The 26633-nt window shown below is 41.7% G+C and overlaps 2 protein-coding genes across 6 annotated transcripts; one reads left to right on the top strand and one right to left on the bottom strand.

The window, feature by feature from the left end:
- Positions 1-1196: 1196 nt before the first annotated feature.
- egln1a (egl-9 family hypoxia-inducible factor 1a) lies at positions 1197-21544 on the top strand. Of its 5 annotated transcripts, none has more exons than XM_070915664.1 (6): positions 1197-1760; positions 1860-2190; positions 14259-14378; positions 20542-20678; positions 20765-20832; positions 20945-21544. In XM_070915664.1, exons 1-6 carry the CDS (start codon positions 1486-1488, stop codon positions 20998-21000), a joined length of 987 nt encoding a protein of 328 aa, XP_070771765.1. In that variant the 5' UTR covers positions 1197-1485; the 3' UTR covers positions 21001-21544. The 5 variants fall into 5 exon arrangements, with proteins under 5 accessions (XP_070771765.1, XP_070771764.1, XP_070771762.1 ...); XM_070915663.1 differs by having other exon boundaries at positions 1197-1778; XM_070915661.1 differs by having other exon boundaries at positions 1197-2190; positions 20951-21544.
- A 1118-nt stretch (positions 21545-22662) lies between these two features.
- Positions 22663-26633, bottom strand: gpr137ba (G protein-coupled receptor 137Ba). The gene is made up of 7 exons (XM_070915979.1): positions 26247-26633; positions 24890-24939; positions 24520-24742; positions 24071-24217; positions 23729-23857; positions 23236-23357; positions 22663-23140 (listed from the first exon to the last, which is right to left on the bottom strand). The coding sequence occupies exons 1-7, from the start codon at positions 26631-26633 to the stop codon at positions 23026-23028; spliced, it is 1173 nt and encodes a 390-aa protein (XP_070772080.1). The 3' UTR covers positions 22663-23025.

The following is a 26633-nucleotide window of genomic DNA, read 5'->3' as shown; positions in this document are numbered from 1 at the left end:
TTTGTTCTGTGAAAGGAATTTTACACATGCAACCAGGAATGAGGGCAAAACACACTGACAGTGACGTTGACTGATGATGCCTTCAGGTGCCCCCTTAAAGCTCCTACATTCGAGCTTTCGACCTGCTGGGGTTTTCCAATGCCTCTGTTATGGAATAATTATAACAACACAGCTGTTGGCGTAATGCTTTTCCAAAGCTGTTGTATTGTTTTATTGACTAAGCTGCAGGGAGCTACTTTGTGGTACTGCAGGAAGAAAATGTGTACCACACATGTCAGTGATGCTCTAACCAAAAACTGCTAAAGGCTCCAATCATTTATTCTTGAGCTGCCAACACACTTTCCATGTTCACGATGGTTTCCCCGCCAAAATATGCTTCCTGCCTCTAGCGCTACATAGACGAGGTGGCAAAGACAGAAAGACTATATCGGAACTTTTATTTCTACCAACCCTTAATGCAGTGGTGGATCAAATATTTAGATCATTTACTTAAGTGAAAGTAGCAATACCAGATTGGAAAAATACTTTACATTACATTACAAGTGAAAGTGCTGCATTCAAAAGTTTACTTATGTGTAAATACAGAGGCGTTATCAGCTAAATGTTCTGTATCAAAAATAAGTATTCATCACTCAGGATATTCCCTTTCAGATTGTTGTACAAGTATGCATATTATTTATTATTTTCAAATGTTAATATTGCATAAATGCTGATGCATTATAATGTGTAACTAGCATTGTGACGAAGTAGCTAGTTGGTGGAGCTAATTTTATATATTTTATAATGTTGGGAAGTTTAATTTATAGCAATGATAAAGTATAATGTAGCATGAAATGGAAATGCTCAAGTAAAGTACAAATATCTCAAAATTGTTCTCAAGTACAGTATTTGAGGAAAGGAACTTTCCACCACTGCCTGTATGTCAGTAAACGTGATTATAGAGAATAATCGCTGAGCCTGCACGACTGGAGCCGACGGGTCTAGTCAAGATGACATTTATCAATTTTTTAGCAGACATAGGAACAGACATGCTCCCTATTGCCGTGGCATGACATCGAACTACTTCCACGTGTTTCGAGCCATTCTATCAATCTTCATGTGTCCGACAGCCTGTGAAAGCAGCGCCATAGGGGCGGTGCCTGTGTGTAGACGTCAGAGCGGGCTGGACCACAGACAGACTGAGCACACACGGAGCGGCGCCATGCATCACCCTCGGACCGACAGCTAGCCAGCAGAAATGCCTCCTGAAGACAACGACCCAGCCCAAAATGCTCTGCACAGGGCGCACGTTGTCGTATTATTTCACTGATACAAGATGTAAAGAGGGGGTAAGTGGCGAAAAATGGCGAGGTTTTGAGTCTTACTTTTCCGTCTCGCTCGGTGTAGCGTGGCAGAGGCAGTGGATCGTTTCCAAAGTTGTCGGTTAGCAGGGCGCGTGTGAAGGAGCGAAATTAAAGGCGCAGGGCACCAGTCGTAGCCTCAAACATGGAGAAGCAGCAGAGCGACTTGGACCGAGACCGACAGTACTGTGAACTTTGTGGGAAAATGGAGCACCTCCTCAAATGTGGTAGGTGCCGGAGCTCCTTCTACTGCAGCAAGGAGCATCAGAAACAGCACTGGAAGGAACACAAGCTCATTTGTAAAGAGGCAGACAAGGCGCAGCTTCCCAAACAGAAGCCCGAGCAGGCTCCGCCGTCTGGGGACGACAAGGAACCGGAGAAATGCCGAGAAAAGATAAGCCCCGAGCAGGCGGACAGTGCGTCTTTACCACAACCCACGTACACAGAAGCACCTGGGGTTGGTGACAGAGCGGTAGAAGACGGATCCAACAACACCGCCACACCTAACGGACAAACTAGCTCATCCCCTCAGAAACTCGCCGTGGAGTACATCGTCCCGTGTATGAACAAGCACGGTATCTGCGTGCTGGACAACTTTTTAGGAGCAGAGACTGGGCTAGGCATTTTGGAGAATGTCAAAGCCCTGCACAAAACTGGCAAGTTCACAGACGGACAATTGGTTAGTCAAAAAAGCGACTCCACTAAAGACATCCGAGGGGACAAAATCACGTGGATAGAGGGGAGGGAGTCCGGCTGCGAGAAGATCCGCTTCCTAATGAGTCAAATGGACGACCTGATTAGACATTGTAACGGCAAACTGGGAAACTACACAATAAATGGAAGGACAAAAGTAAGTATTACAGCAGGTGGGAACACACAAATAGGCCCTCTGAATTTATTTATCATGCCTGAAAGCCAGTGGTTTCCAGTGCTTGTCCCTCGGGAGTCACAGCCCTGCTGGTCTGCTGAATCACACCTGCCAGCAACAAGGTGGGTTATACACCCAGTAGTGTTCTGGCTCTACAGGACCAAAGATAAAGTACATTTTGTAGGTTTCTGACAGACTTAAGTCACCCAATCCTGGAGCTTTCAGACATATCCAATCTGCCACTAAGGGGCCGTTACGTTCAATACCTTGTTCCTGTTTGCTAATTAGACCTGACTTTAGTGTAAGAGGCTGGTGAGTCCTCTCTTACTCCAGGTTAAAGCCTGGCTAATGCCCTGAGTCAGAAAGGTGGATTATTACCTCGACACAAAGCATTTTGTGCCATTTTAAATACCAGGGCTGCTGAATCTTTCATGATGCTAATGTAAAATGAATTGGCACAATAAACGCATCACAAATGGCTAGGACACCAGAAGGGACAAGCTTGATGAAGCCAGTTGCAATGAACCAAATCCCCTCTGTGCATTACGTCAAACATATGCCTGAAGGAACGGGCAATAAGCTATGGTTTTGGTGTAGATTGTGTCTGCAGCAGCTTCACAGTAAAAGCAGTCCATCAATTCAAAATCCAATTAAAGCAAGTCATAAAGCAAGGAGGAGTTCCTTAATATTGCTGCAAGTATGTGACGCACACAGAGGTGTTTCATCTGGTATATGTGAGTCATTGCTTAATTTAAAAAGTAAGATAAATCACTGTTTGTACATTTGTAGTGTTCTTTTCTCCACGGATCAGAACAGGATATTGCTGAATGCATATTCAGGATGTATTACTACTCCAGTACTCAATACCAGATTTCGTTTTCAGGGTCTGCACTTTCCAGTTTATTATATAAAACTAATGCAGTCTAATACAACAGTCCTTCAATAAACCCTACCTTCATGGAGGTTATAATGTTCAGATTTCATTGAAACCATTTCAGAAAGGTTTTGATTCAACTTTATACTCATTTCAGAGGCTTGAGTTTGAAAGGTGTCTACCCTCGTTGATAAAAAAAAAAAATGTGGATATATTCAAAACACCTGTCAGATACACAGACATGAGATCCACAGGACTTGGATTATACTGCATTAGTTTCTGCTACTACAAGTATACCATCTAAAACTTGAGTGTATATTTGCTTCATGCACCAGCATATGACACAATGAGACTGTATCACACACTGCGTATGTTCTCCATATCATGCAGCTCTAATTAACACGTGCTTCTGCTAAATACACAGAAACAAAGAAGACTTTCTACTCACTTTTAATCACAATGGTGCATATTATATACATGACACATTTATGCTTTCATTCTTCTTATGGTAAAATAACAGGATGTGTGTGAAGGAGCTGCAGCCATGAAGGCAGTATGAAGTCTAGCTGTGCTGCTGAATCATCTACAGGGACACCGTTCTTTAGCTGACTGCGGCCTCTGACCTCACTGTAGAGAGGTGGCAAACTAAAAGAGTTCTGCTGCAGTGATACATTCAGTTTAGCATCACACATATATAATTGGTTAGGCACAGCATTCCTATGTTGAGAAGAAGACCATGTTTCAGGATTGGCAGTGCGGGGGAGAGGAAACTGTGGGCAGCATCTGTTTCACTGAGACAGGTTTTCTAAGAAAACATCTTAAGTGATGGGTAGTCTTGTTTTCAGGCTGGTCCTTCCGAGACGCCGAGCAGCTTTTAAACGTCCTGGTCACCTTGGTAGTCATTTCTGACAGCTACTCTTTTCTAACTGCTGTGTGCTGCCTACGTCAGCCCAGACTAATGTCAACCTTACTCCAGCGCGGCTGTTGGGTTGCGTGCGACCTAAGACTCTTATTTTAACCAGACCTGGTCACCATGACCTTGTGGCATGAGACTGACCCAGGAGGAGATGAGCTGCTCTCAACCCCCCTCTCCTTCTTCCTCCCCTCCTGGGGGGAAATACTCTGAAGTAGACTGTCACTATTTCATTGAATAGAAGTTAGGCTGAGTTCCATTTCCTGTGCTCTCTTTAATACAAACCAGTTTATTAGGTACACCTAGATAAAAGTAATGCAGTCTTACACAACAGTCCTGCAATAAAGCTTTCATTCATGAAGCTTATAGTGATCAGTTATTGTAGAAACTGTTTGAGAGAGGTGTCAACTTTATGGTCATTTTGGAGGCCAACTCACAAAAGCTGAACATTATAACCTTCTTGAAGTTGGGCTTTGTTGAAGAGCTGTGTCTGAAGTGGCCTATCTTTTTGCCTCACAAGGCAGACTAATTTTAGAGGAATTTAAGAGTTGCTTCTTGTGCTGATTTGTGCACTTATTTGTAGTGGGTCTACAGTTTTTGTTTTCACATTAGTTGTATCATTTCTGTGAGTTAGTTGGTTGTTAAGATGTTTAAAAATTTACATTTCTGTGGACACCTGGGCATGTGCAGTTCTTGAATAAAGCCATAGCTTTGACCCTGGGACATGGTCAGAGTAGAAGGTCACTGTTGAGAGAGTTAAAAGTCAGACCCTAAAAGGATTAGGATTAGCACATAAACGATACTCCTGAACACTATGCTAACCTCAGTCAGGGTAGTGACTTTTATATTTGTCACCTTACCTTATCACGTTCTGTTATCAGTGCTTGACATTTAAGGGATCTAGCAGTGAAAGAGCACTTGGTTTTCTGTGCTGGCACAGAGCTCTGATTTCTGTTCACTGTTATTTTTAGGCTGCGCCGCCTGTCCAGTTGTGTTTTTTCCCTGGCTGTTTCGTAGCAGACGTGAAACGTTTTCCAGAAAGCGCGTTGTTTCAATGAGTCAGGTTGTGCTGTAGATCCACGCAGCTGGCCACTCAGTCAAACTCTGTTGAGAACTTGACTTCCTCACCTACTGCCCTAGTTGCCTTGGCAAACACACGCCTGGACTGTGACCAGCGAAAATCAGCATGACTTGCACAAATGGAAGGCCGCCAGTATCAATGGCTCAAAGGGATACAACACAATGTAAGCACAATTGGCATTGGGAAAGATAGAGGAAAAAGATTTTCCCCAAATAGTTATTTAATGTCATTGTTTCCATTTCCCCCTTTCACTTGATAACATTGTGTGTAGTCGCAGGCAGCAGGACATGTTTGTTTCTCTGTCGCTCTGGCATGTTGAATGCTGGCTGCTGCCGTTATAGCATTATCAGCTTCTACATATAAAGTATGTCCAGCATGTTGAAATGGTAGCTTACAAAGCCAGGCTGCATATAAACATTCTTACTGCTAGTGAACAAGGCTAGCATTTATATAGTTATTTTGTTGTACATGAAACATGATAACTCTAACATGCCGTCTTGTCGCTCAGTATAGAATTTAAATACTGGATTCAGATACGCTAATGTTTGGTCCTGCAGGGACTGGAACTATTTCATGCACCTGATGCACAGGCAGCTTACAACATACCCGTCTAATAAGACAACACTACACACATTTTGATTGTCTCAAGCACGACTCTCCAGTGTGAAGAACAAAAGGACATTCATGGAAAGATGAATTCCCCTATAATAAACATAACAAAATGCATGTATTGTGTGCCATGTTGACAGATCCATTTATTGGTGAAAAAGACTTGCAAAATGAGTTGTTAACAGAGACCTGCTTCTCCACAATTTGCTTAGATTAAGATATATGAAAGTCATGAAAATCACTTTCAGTCCTTTCTGACATTTCGTTGACCAAATGATTAATTGAGAAATTAGTCAACAGATTAATCAATAATAATAGAAAATAATTGTTTGTCACAGCTCCATATACATTAGAGGGATGGGCAATATGAATAAAAGCTATTCAGATTTATATATTGCAAAAGCAAGATATATTGAGAAAAAGTTGTTCTGATTAAAAAAAAAAAAAAAAAAAAAAAACCTTTGGGATAAAAAACAAAACTATATGGCTGTCTTTGGTTACTGCAGTTAATTCAATACCTGATAAATCAAGGCACTTTATTTATTGTGCTGATTTGCAATCCATATTGTCTCACAGTATACAAGTATATTGTCGTGTCATTCATCTCTTTCCCACAGCAGTGAAAAACTGCTGACAGATGCTGAGAGCAGTTCAATCTAATCAGGATAAATCTAGATGAACCCAGTTTTTGTATTGTTGAATGTTGAGCTATTTGTTGCATCATTTGTAATGTCACAGAGCGACTGTGGACATGTGTGTTTTCATAAGGAAGTTGACCGTTGACCTAAATCTTAAAGCTCTATAGAGTAAGTAGGCTGGAGGAAGTCATGTGGTGGTGGTCGTCTGAGTGTTGGAGCCAGCTGTACATTATGCTATAGGCTGTGAGAGCCGCTTGTTCCTTCCGCCTACAGTACCAGCATGCCCGAGGCAGCACCTTGCATGCCACCTTTTTCCTGCTTATTGTTTCACCGTCATACAGAAAACATCATCAATGGACGAGTATATAATACCTTTTGTTTGTTGTATGTGTGACATACCAGAGAGACAAATGAAGGCCTGTAGTAGGATGTGACATGCCGTGTGGTTGTAATATGTTTCAGATGTTTTACAGGGGACATAATATGAACAGGTGCTCAGATTATCTAATAGAAGCATTTAATAGAATTTGATTAAATACTTTTTATTCTAACTTTTGTCACATGTTTAACTCTCAGTTTACTATGCTGTGACTGTCTCAGCAGGACCTGGCCGCGATCCAAGTGGAGCTTTGAGAAAGAGGACTTCTGTTTTTGACTGTTTGCAGCTGTAGAGTTGAGGATGGGGAGGATTTATGGTGGGTGGAGCATGACATCAAAATAATTGTGCTTTTAAAAAACAATTTAAGTGGTTCAGGAGAGTTTGGATCAATTCAATATCAAATGTTTTTGAAAGATATCAATTGAGTTAATGATCACAATTAGCCACTTTGATATATTTATAAGTATAATTGTTCCTGTCTTTCTATACAGAATGAGAGGCGGCTGTACTGATGGTTGATGAACTGTAGAGCTTTTATTACCTGTCTCTAGTACTTCGTTCAAAGCGGCCAAAGCAGCAACTCTTTTCTTTCTTTACCAACTTATTTGAACTTTGACTCAAAATGGCTTTTATATATTCTGTTTTTCAAGTGATGTTTTTTTTGCTGTGCTCAATCATCTGCCACTGGCAACAAGAAAGTATCGGTGACTGATCCAATTACTGCATGAGCTCGCTTGGCTCGCACACAGGCTCGATGGAGCCATTCAGTTAGGCTGTGCAGTCGCTAAGAAGTTACTGCACAAAACAGACACAGCACTGTAGATATCTACAGAACTCCACCTGACTGATTGCAGGACAGTTTTAGAAGATGAGCTGATGCTCTCTCTGATTCTGTCAAACGTGCCGGCTTATGCTATGTGATTTCATGACTTGTCCAAGTGTAAGAGTAGAAACAGCCAGCCTGTGGATGTGAGTGGATCCCAGCGTTGAGTTTATTTCAGATGAAGCTTTAAGCAGCTCAGAGTTCAGCCTGTGCATTTATCTTTTGTTTGTCAATGGGCGACACCAGCAGAGTGTGCTGAAATCTACAAGGCCGACGACTTTACACAATCCCCTTCAGAGTGTTTGCGTAATGATAGCAGAAACTGTGCTTGTGTTTCCGCTGCAACATGTCGAGGGTGAAGGGTAGCGCTGCTGTTGTATACGTCCCTCTATTGTTAACATCCTACAGCAAAGAAGAAAAGAATAAACTAGGTCATTACTTTAAACAGGGATTTCCTCTGGAGGCAGCACCACTGTCCGACAGATAAAACAGTGAGCTATCCCCGGCTGGGGCCCAAACTGTCTTGGTTCCCACACTCGCCTGCGCTACAAGGTCTCCATCCCAACTGTTTGTACTCGTGTTTGGATAAGCATCTCTTCTGTGAAGTGAGCAGACCCCTTGCAGCTTTTCCTTTTTTGCTCCACCCCAGTTCATGGCTCACATCTGTGCGCGAAACAGAGATGCACTGATTGTATCACTAGTGGATCCTTCCAAGTGATCAGGTGAACATGAGGGGAGAACTATGCTGAAACGATTACTCAATTTACCAATTAGTTAATCAACAGAAAATAAACTAACAACAATTTTGATACCCAATTATTAATTGAACTAGTATATCAGACAAAATATGTACATTCTCTGGTTCCAGCTTTTCTTGGACTGGTAGTCAAACAAAACAAGCAAGTCTACATAAGTATTTCAGTTACCAGAAATATTCTTTGATAGCATGGCTTCACAGGAAATATTCGTATTATTTATCCACCTACATTTGAATGATTCTAAATACTAGAGCATCAAAGCTCCACTAAGAAACCTTTTTTTGTGTTTGTGTGTGTAGTAACATTGGATCAAATTACTCAATTTATTTTATCAAGAAGGAAATGTGATGACACAGTACAGCATTACAGTACATGCATGACAAATAATATAATTGAAATAAATAAATGAAAAGAATTATTTCAAATAGATTATCTGCTACGCACACAGTTATTGAGTCACTGAAAAGCATTTCTACCTTTAACCACTCACTTACGGAAATAGGCCATAAGGACAGTAAAACGTTTTTGAAGCTTTCTGTCTGATCAGATTCTTCTTAACTCACTTGAGCCACAACAGGGCTGTTCCATCACTTGGCATGGCTTTAGAAATCCATTTGATTTCATTATAGAGTTTTCATTATTTATGATTCTGTGACGGTCGTGACAAAACTGCAAGTGTCCCACAAATGGCCCTATAAAGCAGAAACACTGAGGTTCTGTCCAGGCTCCATACAATCGTTCTCAAACACATTTCTGTTCTACCTAAAACTGTAAACATATGGTAGAGGTTTGCATTTTGGGGAAGGGATGGAAACTCTTAGTTGACTTTGACATCAAAAACACTAATTGTGTAAAAAGCATCATTATTGGCTCTTATGGCTTTTGGCCTGCAGTTACTGTGCATGCCTGCCGAGCGCTGTTTTTTTTTTTTTTTTGCTGCTTTTTCCACTGACGGCACTGAAGTGTCAGGTCAAGATTTTCCCAGTTATCCCAGAACATAACAGAAGCTGTTGTGTTCTAAGGTCACTGTGCCTCCTGTTCAGCCAATACATCTAAGATAATAATTCATTAAGCAGTTCAATAACGTATATTCACTGGAATCATGCATATGTATCATCAATATAGTCATAACTTCCATTTAGCCAAGAAATACACTTTATATCTTTTATACATTTCCTTCCAAGTATTCACTACATATGTGTCCGGACAGACATGGATGTAAACTGTAACTTGACTGGTTGGTGTAGGCATCGCAGTGTGTTCATTCTAGTTACAAGCTTTTAGTTTTACTTAAGTAAAACATTACATTCATATTACTGTGGAAACACCATAACATGTCATATCCTTGACTGAACTGCATACATGGAGAAAAATACAACACTTAGAAGAGCAAAGGTGTGTGTTTTAGTTTATTGTAAATCTGTGGGTCTAGCCTCACATAAGAAATGTTAGTCTTGCTCGTGCTTGTCGCATCTAATCTAGTTCAGGCTTGATTTATTTGAGGTTTCAGTTGCTGTTGTCTGAGACAAATTGAGAATGACAAAGAAAAATAAACGGTGCATGGAACAGGATCCTTCTGTCTCCCGCACAGAAGGATCCCCCGTCTATAATCTCCACCTCAGCTATAAAGGGATTAAGTCAGTTTTGTTTTTTATTATTGATTTATTGACTTCATTATTATGATCAGGAATGTTTCAGTGTCATTGTAGCCTCTCTGTCAGACATTGTCTAATAACAATAAATGAAAAGGTAATTGTCTGAAATTAACACCAGCACCTGCAGTGAACAGTGTTTAATGTAGCACCAAATGAAAACAGTCAGAACTTTACTTTTAAGTAAAGATGTAATGTTCCGTGCCAGTATTTTTTCTTTTATCTACATTAATGATGCTGAAATGGTCTTTAATGTTGCAGATTGAGAAACTGGACATAAAAGATGAACATTTTAAAAACTTCCTTGTTGGAACAGATGGGCTGTATGTTGGCATGCCAAATGAACAGAGAACACACAGTACAGAAAATTATATCAACCTTGTTTTAATGAAAAATGATATTATATACTAATATTACATATTTTTTAATAAGTGACGTAGTGGCTTGATAGTGGATGCAGACTGTTGGCATAACATTTGCCTTTCATTTGGCCTTGTGATCTAGTTTGATGACCTCTACTTCCCTCTCGTTCTCTCTTTGCCTGTAAATGCCAGTTGGCCTCCGAAGCTGCGTCTGTGGAATGTAAATAAACGGCATGGTGAGCGAGGTCAACCTCCTAATGAGGGCCACAGAGGAATGCGGAAGAATAAATGGCTGAGAAGAAAGGAAGCACAAATAGGGATAAAGGTCAGAGGTAAAGATGACAGGGAAGAAAACCCTCCTAAAGTGTAGAAGTGGGATGGAGAAATTATCACGTTTTTTGATACTGGTAGTTAATTTAGACTAGGTTATATTAGAATATTTAGTTCTGTCAGGACCATATCACATTTACACCTTTATTCCACCGGCCACAGCTCCATGGCGTCACGTCTGCGAAGTGGGTTTGGTTCTGCCCGGTTTAGTTGATTTGGTCATTTTTCCTTGATTTTTGTGCTTCTACCAGGGGAACGTATGCTACGTAGTTAAATGGTTTCTTTTTTTTGTCTGTTTTATTGTTGATATACGATCAGGAGTCTAAACAAATTGACCGGATGCTCTATGCCGTCCCCGTGTGTGACTTCCTGCCTGGCTCGATCTGCTCTGTGCAGCTTGATGTGGCTTCCATCAAAAATAGACCAGGCGCGTATTTTAAGCAGAGCAGAGAGCCGCTTCTGAAATGCCCTGTGGTGCATCTGGTGGAGTTACAAGCATTGTCTACAGTGGCTGCGATCAGCTCCGGCGGCCACATCGCGACGCACCCATGCCCGGTGGAATCGAGCCTTTTAGAGTTTGGAGTGGTTCAGTCAGAGAAAGGGAATATTAGGGATTAACATGCATGAGCATATACAGTTATAATGCATGCCTTTTTTTTATTGTGCGAGTCCCTGAGAATTAGGGATTTTCCTCCACTGCTGCGCTCTGATGCTGTCAGTGTTGCTGCTACATGTAGAATTTTTCTACCTCCGGTTCCAGCTCCAAGCCATCTGTGGTCCTCTGACTGAGGATTTGATCAAAAGTGGTGTCTCTTCTACTGTGTTTCATTTTGCTGGGTCCTCATGACCAGATCTCATGACAAACTGGAGTTAAATAGCACTTCATACAAGGTTGCAATTTGCAGATACTAGGTGATCTGCATTCCATTTGCATGTGTTTTCTGTGGATGATTTGTATACACTTTTTTGTGTATGCCGTGTGACCTTAATTTCTACTTTCTTTAAGCTTTTGCTGCTCATTATTGTTCTAGGAACATTATTTCACCCTGCTGCTACGATTGAATACTTTTTGTTAATGTTTTGAGTGCTCGCAGGCCAAATGGCATATACAAGAGGAAAGCTGGAGTGTGGAACTTTTGTCTCCCCCTTCTGGCATATACCTACAGGTTTTTCTGTATCCCAGAGGCATGTAGAGAGAGTTGCGTCAAGTCCAAAAATCGCAGTTCTGTCATGCATTTTTGAACTTCCTTGATGCAGCTCTGTCTCTACATGGCTCTGCTGTGGCCGTGGCGGCAGCCCACTCTGTTGCTACGGTTGCTCCCCCATTCAGTTCTGGCAAACCAATCATTGCTGGTTGAAGTAAATTGCATCACTACTGGTGCACCAGCGCGGGAACGTCTCCACAGACACCAGATTTAAAAACTCCATATACTGAGTAATACAGAGAGATTAACCTGGCGGTGATGGGCTCAATCAGCATTGTGTGAATTTGTTTGACAACGGCATTTGTATGGAGTATCCTAAGTCCCACACTCCAGCTTTAACGACTTTGTATATTTTAGCAGACCTTACCTGGCATTACACAGGTGCGTAATTGAGCTTGTGATGGAGTTCAGCTTTCTGGCAGTAGATGAAGCTTCATAGAGTTTCTACAGCTGTCCAGTCCAAGGAAATGAAAGGCGGAGCAGCTGTGTCAGAGTTCTTTCCAAGTGCCAAGACTCTCACACCTTCACAGCCCACACACCCACCCTTCCCTTACATATCTGAATCCACACAAACACACTTTTCTAGCAGAGGGTGTTCACCCATCTCCAGCCTTGCAGCGTGAGCCGAGTGGTTAAGGGTGGGAGGGGTGACATAGCCGAGGATCAGCCAACCTTCCTCACGCTCTGCACGTAGCACGACCATTAAATACTGCTCCCTCTGGAGGGAGGCCAGGAGTCAAAGTTTACAGCAGTTCACTCTTCTCTTCCTCACGGGTGGGGCTACCCCTCAGCTCTCTCTGTCTGTGCCACTCTCCCTGTCTTTTACACACAAACACACACACAAAAGCTTACTGTATTACATCTTACTGACAGGAAGCCCTTTTGTCAGTTTGCATGCCCCTCACCCACTTTGATTCCCAGCAGCTGTTTCTTCCTTTTTCTTTTTTAAAAATCGATAGCGTAGTTAGTCATTTCGTGCAGCCAGAGCAAGACCCCCTGTCTGTATGTTTGAGTTTTGTTGTTTTTCGGTTTTGAAGGCCCTGATACTGTGCATTCCAGTGGTAACCTGCATCACTCAAAAGATGTGAGCACAATGTGGACTGACGCAGGCAACCATGGTCAGATGCGCAGGAAAACAACATTCAGACGTATGAGTGATGTAGTTGATTTTTTTTTTTCACTCATTGAGCATTGCAAGAGATTTGCATGTGAAAATTTTGCAATACTGTTACGATATAGTACAATGATTGAACCTTTCCAGATGTATGTGGACCGACAGGCTTCCATAGTCTTAATTCAGTGATTGTGTTCAACTCCTTGAAGTCCAAATATTTTGAAGTATAGCGTATCTTATCATTTCCCTGCGGCCATGATAGCTTTTCAAAGATTCAAACACAGAAAATGTGACATTATTTCACTTGGCACAAGACCAGGTGAAGGAGTTTAGTCTGCTGCGAGTGTTTATAATAATGTTGCTATGGTTTATGTTGATCCAAGTGCATGGAAGAATGTGGAGGAACTTGCCTTTTGTTTGTCATATCACTGCTTAGACACGGTGTATGAGGGCTGAATCTGCCCTCTGCATGTGTGCACGTTCACTGCTCACCTCAGCTCCTCTTTCAAGTCAGAAAACACGCAGTTGCATGGTGTCCGGCAAGTGTTGGTTGTAATTTCCAGTGCTCATGGTCTGATATCTGATATATTGTATTCAGTGTGATATCGCAGGCAGTGTGAGAAGTGATTGACAACGATCAAGACAGATTTTCCTACGCTTTGAAATGTACATTGTGTCTTCCATGGAAGTCTTATTTCTGTGTTTCTGTCACAGTCTTCCCGGCAGTGTGCGAGTCACCACTTGTGTGTGTCTTATTCCCGAGGGACTTTCTGCGCTGTATGAGTGCGTTCGCTCGCTGTTTACACCAAGAAGTTTACAAGAGCTCATAGGGGTTCACTGCCAACACCCAAGCAGATCATGTGAGTCTTAATAGAGCAGGAAAAGGCAAGGGGAAGTTGACGCGCAGCACGATATCTCCGGTTTATTTTCTCGCTAGTTTAAAGTTTATAATGAGGCAGCTGTATTGTAAGCGGCCACTACTTGTATCAGGCTTAGTGTAGGTGAGGCAAGGACAATGCGACCTGGCTATGCCAAGTCCGTCTGCTGCATCCACATCACGGGCCAACAAAGGCAATCTGAGCTGCCTCCACATCCCTGGTTCTGACCAACTGGATCTACCCTGCCAGTTGCATTTGCACCGACACACAATTTGATTGAAGCCCTGACTGTTTCTCCTTTATGTCCGTGCCGTACTTCTGTTGACTTGTTTAATGACACACAGGAGATGTAGACATTATATCCGTACTTTCTGTGTTTTCGTCACAGCGTATCTGCTTTTACTAATCGTGCTCCTACATTTTCCTGTCTTCAGGCAATGGTGGCATGTTACCCTGGAAACGGCACAGGATACGTGCGCCATGTGGATAACCCCAACGGCGATGGACGGTGTGTCACATGCATATATTACCTTAATAAAGATTGGACCGCCAAGGTATGTGAGTGATGTGTGGAGGAAATAATGTTCATTATTACTACATGATGATTATTCCAATTTGATTTTATTAAATTCTCTTGTTTCTAATTTGCTTTTTTTGTCATAAACATTGATTCAATTGTGATTTGTAGTTATCACTAAAACATCAAAACAAAATAATGAGCAAAAAGGCCATGTGTCTGGTCATCATATTCCAGTTGCACTTCCTGTGACAAGCATAGTCAGCGTAGTTCTCGTCTCCGTGGCTGGGTCGTCACCCTCCATCCTGTTTTATTCCACACTCCACACCCGAGCAGAGTCAGTGATAGAGGTTACGTGTCAGTACGTGCTGTTCGGCCACTCTCCCCGTTTATAATCCCATTAGAGATCCTGGTAATCCAGCCACACCCAATCAAGGAGAAGCGCACCCCCATGCTACCTTCCATACATCCTTTGTTCCTCCTGCAGGAGAGTTGATTCACGGGGGGAGGGGAGACAGAAGGAAGAGATTGAGGTGTTACTCCAGTGAACTTGGCGCATTGTTTGGTTGTGTTTTGCTGAAAGAATATTCATAAAAGTCAAAGTCAAAAAATATTAACTGCTACAGAGTTTACTCACCTGCTGCTTAAAAGTTTGAATACAGACATGCTGTCAGTCAAAGTGCAGATTAAATAATTTTTATAACATTTTTTTAGAAGATCAGCAGGTATTATGGGGGGGAGCAAAAAAAATCTGTGCTCTGAAATTACTTCATTCATGCTCTTGATTTAACAATCAATTCATACAAATTACTAAAACATAACATTATATAATATTGTAAAATATTGTATATACTGTGTTTTAACATATATTTAAGGAATGTCCTGCACAAAGACATCACAACTTTGTTTAACCAGTAAAATATAGCAACCCCTTCATTTTTTTCACATTTTGTTATTCTAAAATCGTTTAAATTATTTTTTTCCCCTCATAAATCTAGACTCAATACCCCATAATGACAAAGCAAAAACAGGATTTTAGACATTTTTGCAAATGTATTAGAAAATATCACATTGACAAAAGTATTCAGACCCTTAACTCAGCTTAGTTGAAGAACCTTTGGCAGGGACCACAGCCTTGGGTCTTCTGTTGTATGATGCGACACACTTTGCACACCTAGATTTGGGGATTTTCTGCCAGTCTTCTCTACAGCTCCTCTCAAGCTCTGTCAGGTTGGATTGGGACTGTCGGTGGACAGCCATTTTCAGGTCTCTCCAGAGATGTTCAAGTCCGCACTCTGGCTGGGCCGCTCAGGGACATTCAGAGTTGTCCCTAAGCCACTCCTGTATTGTCTTGGCTGTGTGCTTAATGGTCATTGTCTCGTTAGAAGGTGAACCTTCGGCCCAGTCTGAGGTCCTCTCTGATTACTCTAGACCAGGCTTTCATTAAGGATATCTCTGTACCTGCTCCATTTAGCTTTCCCTCAACCCTGACCAGTCCCCCAGTCCCTGCCACGGAAAAACACCCCCATAGCTGCCTCCACCATGTTTCACATTAGGATGGTTGCACAGGTGATGACGGGTGCCTGGTTTCCTCCAGACATGACGCATAGAGTTGCCGCCAAACGGTTCAATCTTGGTTTAATCAGACCAGAGAATTGTGTTTCTCACAGTCTGAAATTTTTTTAGGTGCTTTTTTGGAAACGCCAAGCAGGCTTTCATGTGACTTTGACTGAGCTGGCCAGTTTTGCTGAAACAACTTCTGTTGTAGTATCACATCTGTATAAGAAAGGGTGTCCAGGGGTATGCGATACCCTAACCTACAGATGTTAATGTGAAGGGATGAATTCAGTATTTGAAGGAACCACAATGCCAAAACGAAGCTGTTAGCCTGCTGCTAACGCTCTGGATGCTCCATGCTGATTGACCAGAGTAGCCACAACACCCTGAAACTTCAGTTCCCATTGCTGCAATAAGTTGATAAGAAAATGCCGTAAATGTTATTGGACAAGTAGTTAAGGAGCTCGCCTCTTGAATATTAGACAGATAAACAGGATGCTGAACATCACAAAGTAACAGCAGTCTTTATAATAGAAAGCAGCAGCTGTAAGGTGGAAGGATGGCTGTCATGCTTCTCTGAGGAGCTGGTGACTTTACAAGGCAAATAAGTAGACGAGAGATTGCATTCCAGACTTCCTCACATACTTGACCTCCAGACCCTCATATGAAAATTACGTAATTACAGGAAACTCTGTTTTGCCTGTGGATGCTAGTTTGTGCAGTTTGAACGCAGGCCCTGCATGAGTCTGTCTGGCTATGAGTGCCACTAAACCTAGGATGACCATTATTAGCTGTCATCAAACAAGCAATAAGGCAAGTTGAATGCATGACTATTGGGGATGTGTCTTCTTCTCTGGGTGGGTAGACTAAATAACATAAACACCTAATTTAGCAGTACTTTAACTGTGAAGTAACTGAATCACCATTTCAAACAATACTACTAAGGCTGAGTATTTTGCAGTCCACTGATCTACTGCATGTCCATCATGTTCCGGTTGACTAGTTTCAACCTGTGACAGCTGCTCCTCTTTGTTAATCCACTTTCTTTTGCATTTGTTGCTGAGGATTTTCAAGATGATTCCTCCTGGAACAAATTACATAATCAGCAGGTACAGTAGGTTTCTTTTTTGACCAATGTACCTACGAATTGGGCAAAAATGACTTGGCCTGTTTGGGGTATATTAGGTGTCACATCAAAGTGTCACCACACCACACCTTTTTATAGCCAACAGATGATGATAAGTGGCATTCAGCCTAACCTGTGACCCACTTTTTTAGCAGTGCTTTGCTTTATATTATCAATCACGTGTATGCCCATCACTTGCTCAACCCAATCACAGTTTTCCTGTAGATGGTTGTAACAGTGTGCATCAGGTGGGCCATACTGCCCTTATGTTAATCAAGTAAGCTGTTCCATGATTTCTATTGGTATGTTCATTCACAAGCTTCAATTATTTTAAATGAGCCATGTTATGGAACCCCGTTGAACATGTGAATAATTCCAATCTGGTCTCTGATTGGCTGTTTATTAGGCGTGTGATGAGCTGTCTTTTATAGAATGTGGTTGCCTGGATACCGGGGCTTCATGAGAGAATGACATGGCTTTGGAATGTTCAGGTTCAGTTGTTCCAGTTATTTACCCCCAATTTTCAACATCATGTCTCTTCAACTGCTTCACTTCCATTCAAAATCATTAGGAAAGAGCTGCAACATGCAGGTGTCAAGTTGGCTCTATGTACAGTGTAAATCCAAAGTTGATATTTAATATTTCAGCCCAGATTACACAGTAGGTCCATACAGTTCATTGTATAAAGTGCTTTCAAGTATCAGTGCTTAATAATCATTCAAGTCTGAGATACTGAAGTGTTTGTTACATTCTCAAGTCTCCTGAAAGTCCCGGTGTGGCATCATGTACTTCACTTATGCATGACCACACGTAACCTTTGAATGTTCCAGGTGCACCCATGTGACAAAAGTAAAAGAAACAAGTCGCTCTGGTGGGAGGAAAGAGATGCAGGCAAGCAAAAATCAAAGTGGAAGGAAAAGAATCAGCCACTGGACATACTTTGATTTCTGTCACAAGTACAGATTGTGTATGAAGTATGCTTTAAGGTTTAAGCTTCTTAAAATAAAACAACAAAAAAAAAGAGATGCTATTCAGTATTTAAATGAGTAAATATGGACCCTGATAAGATAAGAGGACTCTGTAACTGCTGCTATTTTGAGAAACACTGCACTAAAAGGTGGATTAAAATCCATATGTTAAGAGGCAAAAGGGCTATATGGTAACATTTCTGCTGCACCAAGATGTACAATATTCATCCATCCATTTTCTAAACTGCTTATCTTGCTCAGGGTTGCGGGGGGAGAGAGCGTTTCCCAGCATGCTTTGGGCGAGAAGCAAGGACAGGTCATCAGTCTATCACAGCGGACACATACTGTAGAGACTTAGAGACAGGTTCACAACACTCTTTAACATCGTCAGCGTCGTGGCTACAGCATTCAGCAGTCAGTAGTCATCATTCCTGTCATTCTTGCCATAACCGTCCAGCCAACACCAACACATGACAGGAATCAAATTTATGGAAGTACCAGGTTTTACATCGTTACACCAATATTTTACAATGCAAGCAAGTTGCAGAGGTTGTCTCCAACTCATGGTTCATCTGAATTCAGCAACAGTCAAACTAAAAAAGTGTCAAAGATTACACCAGTATGAGGCCTGATTTACAAGAAAGTTTGTTGTGAATGATAAACATTCATACTGGTATCTTGGATACACCATGTGATTTCTTAGCAGGCATGGGGGTGTCAGGTTTGGCTGGATTTTATTTGTTTAACTTGGACAGGGTGTTGGATATCAAAAAACTTCTTGTTCCATCCACTGTCTCGTCCGCCCTCTAGAAACACAGCACAGTTACCATCCTTAAGATTTCAGTCCTGGTTGATGTAACGGCACTCATGGTTACCATGTTAACAGCACGTTCTGTTTAATAGTACAACAACCTCTCTTTGAGCAGCTACTTTGTAAGAAGAACAACTGGTGTATCTGTTTATAGTCAGTCAATAATAATTGCAAGTGTGATCAGATTTCATGGTGCGCATGATGCCAGAGCTTTTCCACAGCAGGGCACAGTAAGAGGAGCTGGTTACCTTGCTGAGGATCCGCTGACAAAAAAATGCCGTAAATGACCGTTGTCTTTGTTTGTAGATTCATTTTCACCATCTGCACTAACTGCTGTCACAAACACAATGCGTTTCCTGTGGCTTCTTCACAATAAAGGCTGCGCTGTGTTTTTCCAGTTGAATGTTTTTAACTAGCAGCAGTAGGAAATGTTGGGTTTGCACGAGCAGTAACTTAATCCAGCTCTGATTCAGCTGTAGGAGATTGAACAGTAACCAGCGAGGTTGATATCGATACAATAAAATGTAAAACCGTGTGTAAGTAGGTCATTTTAATCCATTAACAATAAGAACTATGATATAGAGGTAATTAATGGATGGAAAGGCATTGATTGGCTATTGCAGAAAAAATGATGACCATAAATAATATCAAAAACTGGGTTTGATTTCATAAAATCCAAAGGACCATAACTGTAAAGAGTTAAAAGGGAAACACATTCACATATCCATGCAGCGGATTTTGGTTAAATGGGATATATTGCAACTTGATATTAATGAGCTCTACAGCAGTGTTCTCCTAGATTAAAACCTGCTGTTAGTCACTGACTACACTACAGATCAAAAGCATTATTGAATTGAGGCATTTTTACTCCTGAATTTTATAACCATTGTGCATTTTTCTTCAAACAAACATTCAAATGTCAAAGGTCAGTGTCCACCTTGATGTAGGTCAGAAGGTCGTCCTGCAGGCGAGGGTCATCCTGTGTTCGCTCCATACATCTTTTACAGTCCCTCACACTGAATGTCTCACACTCAATTTGGTTTTACATGCAGTCAAACAACTGTTATAACCAGTGATCCTTGAGCTGCTCACGTGTTGCAGAAAAAAACACATTTCTCCCATCTTCTTTGACCCTATTGTGCTTTATTTAGTTTTGTCACACCACCGGCATTCCCCCTCATTCAAAGTAGTATAAATGGGAATAGCGTTACTCCAACAAAGGGAGTGAACCTTTTTTGCACTGCAGGTTTGCGTGTGAAGAGAGGGGCCTATCATATCAGCTGTGTGAGAGTTTAAGCGGCACGCTTGCAGCAATCTGCTTTTTCACTCTCCAGGTCCTTTATCCAGCCAGAGCAGTTTTCCTGTGGGTTATTCTTCCTATCCCTCCACAGGAAAGCCGTCCCCCGCTGCTGCTTCCGATCCTGAGCTTTCCTCCTAGTCGGACAACCCTTTTCCTTAACATTGTCGCCCTATGTTGATAATTTAAAATGCCTCACATAAGAGAGATTTAAATGGATCTTTTATATTAGTAATAACTGCAGTTTGTGGGAGACTTGATCTTCTTTCCCTGAATGTTTACCATTTCAATGTGGATGAACATGAAAGGATTCCAACCCACAAACATGATCACTGCAGATGCTTCACTTAGTGTTTGCTTCCTACAGTCTCTCTTTACCTTCCTGCAATTGCCTGATTTGTATACATGACTGGGTTGTTTCTTCTTGCTCTGCTCTTCCAGGAACACGGTGGCCTTCTTCGAATCTTCCCAGAAGGAAAGGCCCAGTTTGCTGACATAGAGCCCAAATTTGACCGTCTGCTGCTGTTCTGGTCAGACAGACGGAACCCTCACGAGGTTCAGCCCGCCTTCGCCACCAGGTCAGCATCCAAGTCTGTCCACTGCACACGCTCAGATGATTCGGTCTGCTTTGTAGTGACTCATGGTTCTAATTCTGTCTCCTCAGGTATGCCATCACGGTGTGGTATTTTGATGCAGATGAGCGAGCTAGAGCGAAAGAAAAATACTTAACGGGTAGGTTTTCATGTACACAATCCTCCTTCTATAGTTTCAGGCCCACAGAGTGTTTTTTTTTTATCCTCTTTTACATTATCTCTTGTGTGTTTGTGTTTCCTTTTGTGTGCAGGTGCAGGAGAAAAAGGAGTAAAGGTTGAACTCGGCAAACCATCAGATCCCAGCTAGTGGAAAGCCTGCATCCCCTCCAAACAGCCATTAAGTGCTCTGTCCTAAGAAAGTGGCCTATAGAGAGTGTGTGTGAGTGTGTGTGTGAGTGTGTATGTGTGTGTGTGTGTGTGTGTGTTCTCCATGGCAAAACAGCAGACTTTTGCCTGAGTGGGTGGAAGATCCATGTTTATGGAGACAAAACAGACAAATACACAGTGATTTCTGTTCATTTCCAGCAAACCAGGGCAACCCAGCGGACGTTGAATGTCATATCGTACTGAAAGGGATTGTGTTTTTTTTGTTTTATTTTCCCTTTCATCTCTTTACGTTACAGCAGACATTTTCAGAAAATCGCTTCAACAGGAACTAAGCTCAGAGAGAATCTACATCTTTTGCATATTGGTTTTTGCGGTTAATTCCTTAAAGGTACAGTGTTCTGCATATGCTTAATGTGTTATGCTTTTCACATGGAATCAGCTGTTATAAGCTACTGTATGGCAAAATGTGCTTGAGTTTGCAATAATATGAGGAATGATCTGAATTAAAAACACCATTTTTCTGACAGAAATGCGTTGGTCTTAGTTTGAATTCATTCATTGTTTGATTTGGCACTGATTTAAGGAGAAACTACATGCATGTGGCAGTGCAGTGTGTATACTACCGTGTCCTGTTTGCATTATATGCAGTTTCATGCTGCCCTCTGCAGGCCTATGTTGCATTGCACCTCATTTCTTCTAATTTTCTGGACCCCAGGATAAATACAACTCCATTCATGTGACGCAAATTCAATTCTTCCTGCTTGGTGAGAGGAAAAACATTCTTAGCTTTAGGACAACCATCAGCAAATTCAAGTTTTTTCCCCCCAATCAATATAATGTGTAGCATTGTCTTTACAGCTCTGAAAACTACAGCCTACTCTGAAACTGAAAATAAGATAACGTGATTAAAATATTTAGATGATTTCAGTAATGAACATTTTAGTATATTGATCAAGTGGTAAATGACACAATCAACCAGTAAATTGTTATATAAATGGCTTTGCAAATGGATTTCTCTAAGGTCATATATTGTTCTGCACTATGTGCCAGAGTATGTTTTCAGTCTTTGATTAAATGTATCAATGGCAATCAATTACTTTCTGCTTTAGACACAAATCAGTGCTTAGTCACTAATTTAATCTAACAACAAGACATCAAGACAACAAGTCAATCTCTAAACTTAAACCAAGTGTATTGTGAGAATGTTCCCATTTTGTAAATTAATAATTAACTACTTGTATGTATTTAGGCTTTTAGAATTCAACCATCTTCACAGTAAAATGGAGAGAAGTGCAAAACATGTCCGGCCTGCAGGTTTTTCTAATAAATGTTCCTTTAATGTCCAACTCTGAACCAGTTTCAGCGGTCCTCAGTTACAACCAGTTAACATGGTTGAACCATTTTCACTGTTTTCCTCTCCCGTTCTCAGAAGGAGACAGTTTTATCGCAATTATGAAAACAACAAATACTTTTGATGGTCACATTTGTTTCAAAGAAATGTCTCTATAACTAACAGTTGGGGGCGCTGCAGTGTACTACTGTCAATTCATCATACAGTATTGGTGTGATGTTAAAAATGAACTGCATTTTTCACAGCATTTAAAATGTTTTAATATGAATCAAATGAATATCTCCTCTATATAAACATTTGTATGAAAAAGGACATAGTACATAAAATAGTAATACAGTACATTATTATAAAAGTCAGGAAATATATTAAGCAGTATTCAATATAAACTATAATACAATGAAAATGCTTAAGAGCAGTCAAAATTAGATCATACTTTGTACAAGAAGTGTGCAAAATTAATGTCCCATCAGTGGACCTTCATATACTGGCAGAGAGGAAAGCCTGTTAGTTCTTCTCTAGACTGAATAGAAAAGTGAATGTATCGAGTAGAGGGGCGACTTTCAGCCCCATGTGCCTCTGTCACTAAGAGAGACTGTGCAAAAATATACAGTAAAAAAACAATGCCACAGGTCAGCAGGAGTCACTGAACTCTGGTCAGTAATGGCTGAGCTCCTCTGGAGGAGGAGGGAGGTGGCAGCCGTCGTCCCCTCCAATGTAGGCACCGATGCTGCTGCTTTGGCTCCCCCACTCGTAGCTGTCAGCGGCCAGACTGGAGAATCAGATCCATCCATTAAACTCTGCCCTTTCACCAGTCCTACTTCATGTACAGTATTTCAGAGATCAGATCGTGGTGCTTTAGTTTACCTGGCTTGGATGTTCTGAGGCATGACGCTCCACGCCAGGTCATCGTCGCTGTCATAACGCCGTGGGTTGTCGAAGAAATAAGACCTAGAGGAGAAGACGTGCCCAGGAAGCCCAGAGCCACTCTGCAGGACAAGACAATAAACAGATATAATGGTGAACGAAAATGGTAGTTTCTTTAGACTGTATTCCACATAATTTGCTTATGACCCCGTGAGATAAAGAAATATGTACTTGCAACCCCTCGTCACACGTTGCCATTGTGTATGACTTGTGAGCAGTTTCACCAAAGAGATTGTCTTTTTGTCAGATTGTTTAATTTGAATACATTTTACATTTTTGAAACGACCAAACTGTCCAGTATTAAGAAAAATAACACATACAGACATTTTGTGTAGGTGAACTACTAATACTCTGTCCTATAAATCATCTCAGATTCATCTTGTGACCCCTGGGAGGATGCCTGAGGCTGGCTTAGGGTAAATTGCTGACTCACCCTGTCTTGGTTAGGCTGCCGAACTCGGAAGAAGAAAACTACGAGAGAAGTGGGGAGCAGCTCCCATACAAACAACACCACTCCGAAGACGATGTAGCCAGCGTTGCCCAGAGTCGACTGTAGATCTGCCTGAAAAACAAAAAGAAAAACATAACAGCCTGCAGTTTTACCCAAAGATGGAGGAAACTATATTTCCTAATTACAATCATCATCATTTGCCAAGAACAAAAAAGTTATTCTCCACCATTCTCCCACATAAGACAAAACTCACTGTCTGCCTTCGAGCAAAACTTTTCACATGAACTAATAACTCTGAAAACATTACGGCCTCTGGTGGTTCACCTGGTCTGAAACGTTGTACCAGTCGTAGTCAAAGGAGTTGATACTCTTGTTTGAGAGTCCCAGGACGACCAGATTGTAGCAGGCCCTGGATGAGTACAGGAGGATGACGATGGCTCCGATAGCTGTCACCTGGCACACTGACGTCCCCTGCACAGTGTGAAGAGTTGCATTAAGAGATTACATTTCCGTCTACCTTCAGGAGAAAATGAGACATCATCTGATTAAAACATTTGAGAAATCATATAAAAACTACATGGAAACTGAAGGTAAGAACAGCTGCACATCAGCTGTATGCACAAGGAGACACTGTGCTGCTCGGACACAATTACTATGTACAAAGCATAAATTACATGGATCACTATGAAACAAATCACTTTTATTCTGTTGAACTATTCATATTGGATGTCTAATCTCTGTGCACCACACAGGCTCGGGGGAGTATTTCTTACCTTGGATTCCAGGTAAATGTTGGCCAGTGACATCTTAGCGATCTTGTAAAGACACACGGAGAGCGAGACGGCGCACAGAACAAAAAGTGTGTCGTTGATTGCGACCCTCACCAGCACGACGGTGTGGGCATCCGCAGAGGACATCCTCACCAGCAGGGCACACACTAAGTTCACAACTAAAAACACCAGGCTGATGAACAGGAAGAGCAGGTACAGAGGCAGCCTGTGGGTCAGGAAACGAGAAACACATTAATCCCCCAAAACTTCTCGTTTATTTTGTTTTTTCTGCTATAATTAAAATGCATTTAATGGAAACGAAATCTAGTAAATGCGTGACCCCCTTCTCCTAAAGGTCACTGCCTGATCTCACCTGTATCTCAAAAGCTCCGGTGCATACTTCGACTTTGCCTTGAAAACAACCTGTGAAAAGAAAACAAATCATGCAAATTCATCACGCTATTTCAGCAGCCCCATTCTCACTTCTGTATTCTCGCTCTTCGAGGCAAAACCAAAGACATTCCTTTGAAACAGGAACCACGCAGCTGAACACAGCAGCGTTCTGAACTTCAGATACACAACAGTCACACAGCACAGCTCCACACGGAGTGCTTCGTGCCTCACCGTCAATCTCGTCAACTGTGACTCAAATCAGCACAAGAGGATTATGCTAAAAATAAGCTCCAGGCAGCGGCCAGAGAAGCTATTATTTGATATTTGGATTAAGTAAGCAGACGAAGGAATTGCTCACTGCATTGCACTGTGTGGCTGATCTGAATGAGAGTGTATCACACTGATAGCAACAGGTAAAATTCACTGGACAGTCAGTGAATATTACAGGGTACTTGCTGTCCGGTTCTGTTAATATTAGTGATAATTAGAGTGTCACATCAAATGTATTTGTTGCAGCCGGTATGCCTGGCAGATAATTCAGTGTTGATATCTATGTTATCATATTGTGTTATTGTTTTACAAATTTCTTAAACAATTCAAATTCAAACATTCAAATAGATTTAAAGCAAATTGTAATTGAAAAGTCACAAAAGTAGTTGTTAAAGGTTTTGTTTGAACCTTTTTTGGATGTAAAGCAAATCTTATCTTTCATTAATATCATGATAAGTGAAACAAATGCTGACAGATTAATCAATAACAGTAAATAATCATTAGTTGTGACCCTATTCTTCATATTGTTGTGATATTCACTTCAACCATACGCCCAGTCCTAATTTTGAATGACTCTACCTCTAAATGATCTTATACTGTACAACTTCATATTGGTACTAGAAGCCATTTTATATTTGGTCCAATGGCAGCACAACACCAAAAGGTTGCATCCCCTAGTGCACAAGAGGTCAGTGTACGTTTAAAGATCCACTCCAGACATGCTTTATGACATATAAAAATACTCTTCACGGAATAATAATTAATGTATAATAAGGTTTTTCCGCAAAAAAAAAAAAGTATAACCTTGTCACAAAGTCCTGCTCTAACCTCCATAAGCATCATGAACTGAGATTTAAGATGGGAACAGAGAGAAACGTCCCCTCTCTGCATACAAACGTGAAAACAAACTCTCCACATACACCATCCTGCACAGTGAAGGTCAAACACCCAAGTGGAGTAATAACAAGTTAAACACGTGTTTGAGCACAATACCGCCCTCACATTACAAACACACAGGTGCAGATGGTACGTGATAGTGTCAACAGCTCCCAGGTCTGCTAACTCACCTGCGCAAAGTAAAGGTTCATGAGGCTGAGTGTGAAGAACTGGAGGCAGACAGGGAAGCAGTAGAGCAGCCAGAAGGGGAAGGGCCCCAAAGTGTTGGCTGTGACAAAGTTCTTGAAGTAGAAGGAGAAGAGCACGGTGCGCAGGGCCGACCACAGCAGGCACAGGGACAGGAACACGGTCTGGTAGCTGAAGCGCTTGTGTCGGTATCGCAGCACCAGCCAGAGCTGGACGTAGATGAAGATGAAGAGGAGGGAGTAGAAGACTGTGTAGACCACAGTCAGGCCCAAAGTGACGTAGGGGGGCACGGCCGGGCCCAAGGTGGGCAGAGACGCGGGCAAGGACTCGTCCATCGGCGACGGCTCCTTCTCCTCCACAGGGGCCTCCAT

The sequence above is a fragment of the Enoplosus armatus genome, chromosome 12 (genome assembly GCF_043641665.1).
Source record: "Enoplosus armatus isolate fEnoArm2 chromosome 12, fEnoArm2.hap1, whole genome shotgun sequence".
NCBI lineage: Eukaryota > Metazoa > Chordata > Actinopteri > Centrarchiformes > Enoplosidae > Enoplosus > Enoplosus armatus.
Note: the sequence above shows the minus strand (reverse complement) of the source record. Positions and strands in the feature narration are given on the sequence as shown.

What these genes read in the sequence shown, in the direction of transcription:
- egln1a (XM_070915660.1), top strand. Translation starts at nt 1,486, where the DNA reads ATGGAGAAGCAGCAGAGCGACTTGGACCGAGACCGACAGTACTGTGAA. An exon ending in ATAAAGATTGGACCGCCAAG is followed by an intron (nt 14,379 to 20,541) that starts GTATGTGAGTGA and finishes CTGCTCTTCCAG; the next exon opens with GAACACGGTGGCCTTCTTCG. An exon ending in CAGCCCGCCTTCGCCACCAG is followed by an intron (nt 20,679 to 20,764) that starts GTCAGCATCCAA and finishes CTGTCTCCTCAG; the next exon opens with GTATGCCATCACGGTGTGGT.
- gpr137ba (XM_070915979.1), bottom strand. Translation starts at nt 26,633, where the DNA reads ATGGAGGCCCCTGTGGAGGAGAAGGAGCCGTCGCCGATGGACGAGTCC. An exon ending in TGAACCTTTACTTTGCGCAG is followed by an intron (nt 24,940 to 26,246) that starts GTGAGTTAGCAG and finishes TTCTTTTCACAG; the next exon opens with GTTGTTTTCAAGGCAAAGTC. An exon ending in GGTACAACGTTTCAGACCAG is followed by an intron (nt 23,858 to 24,070) that starts GTGAACCACCAG and finishes TTTGTTTTTCAG; the next exon opens with GCAGATCTACAGTCGACTCT.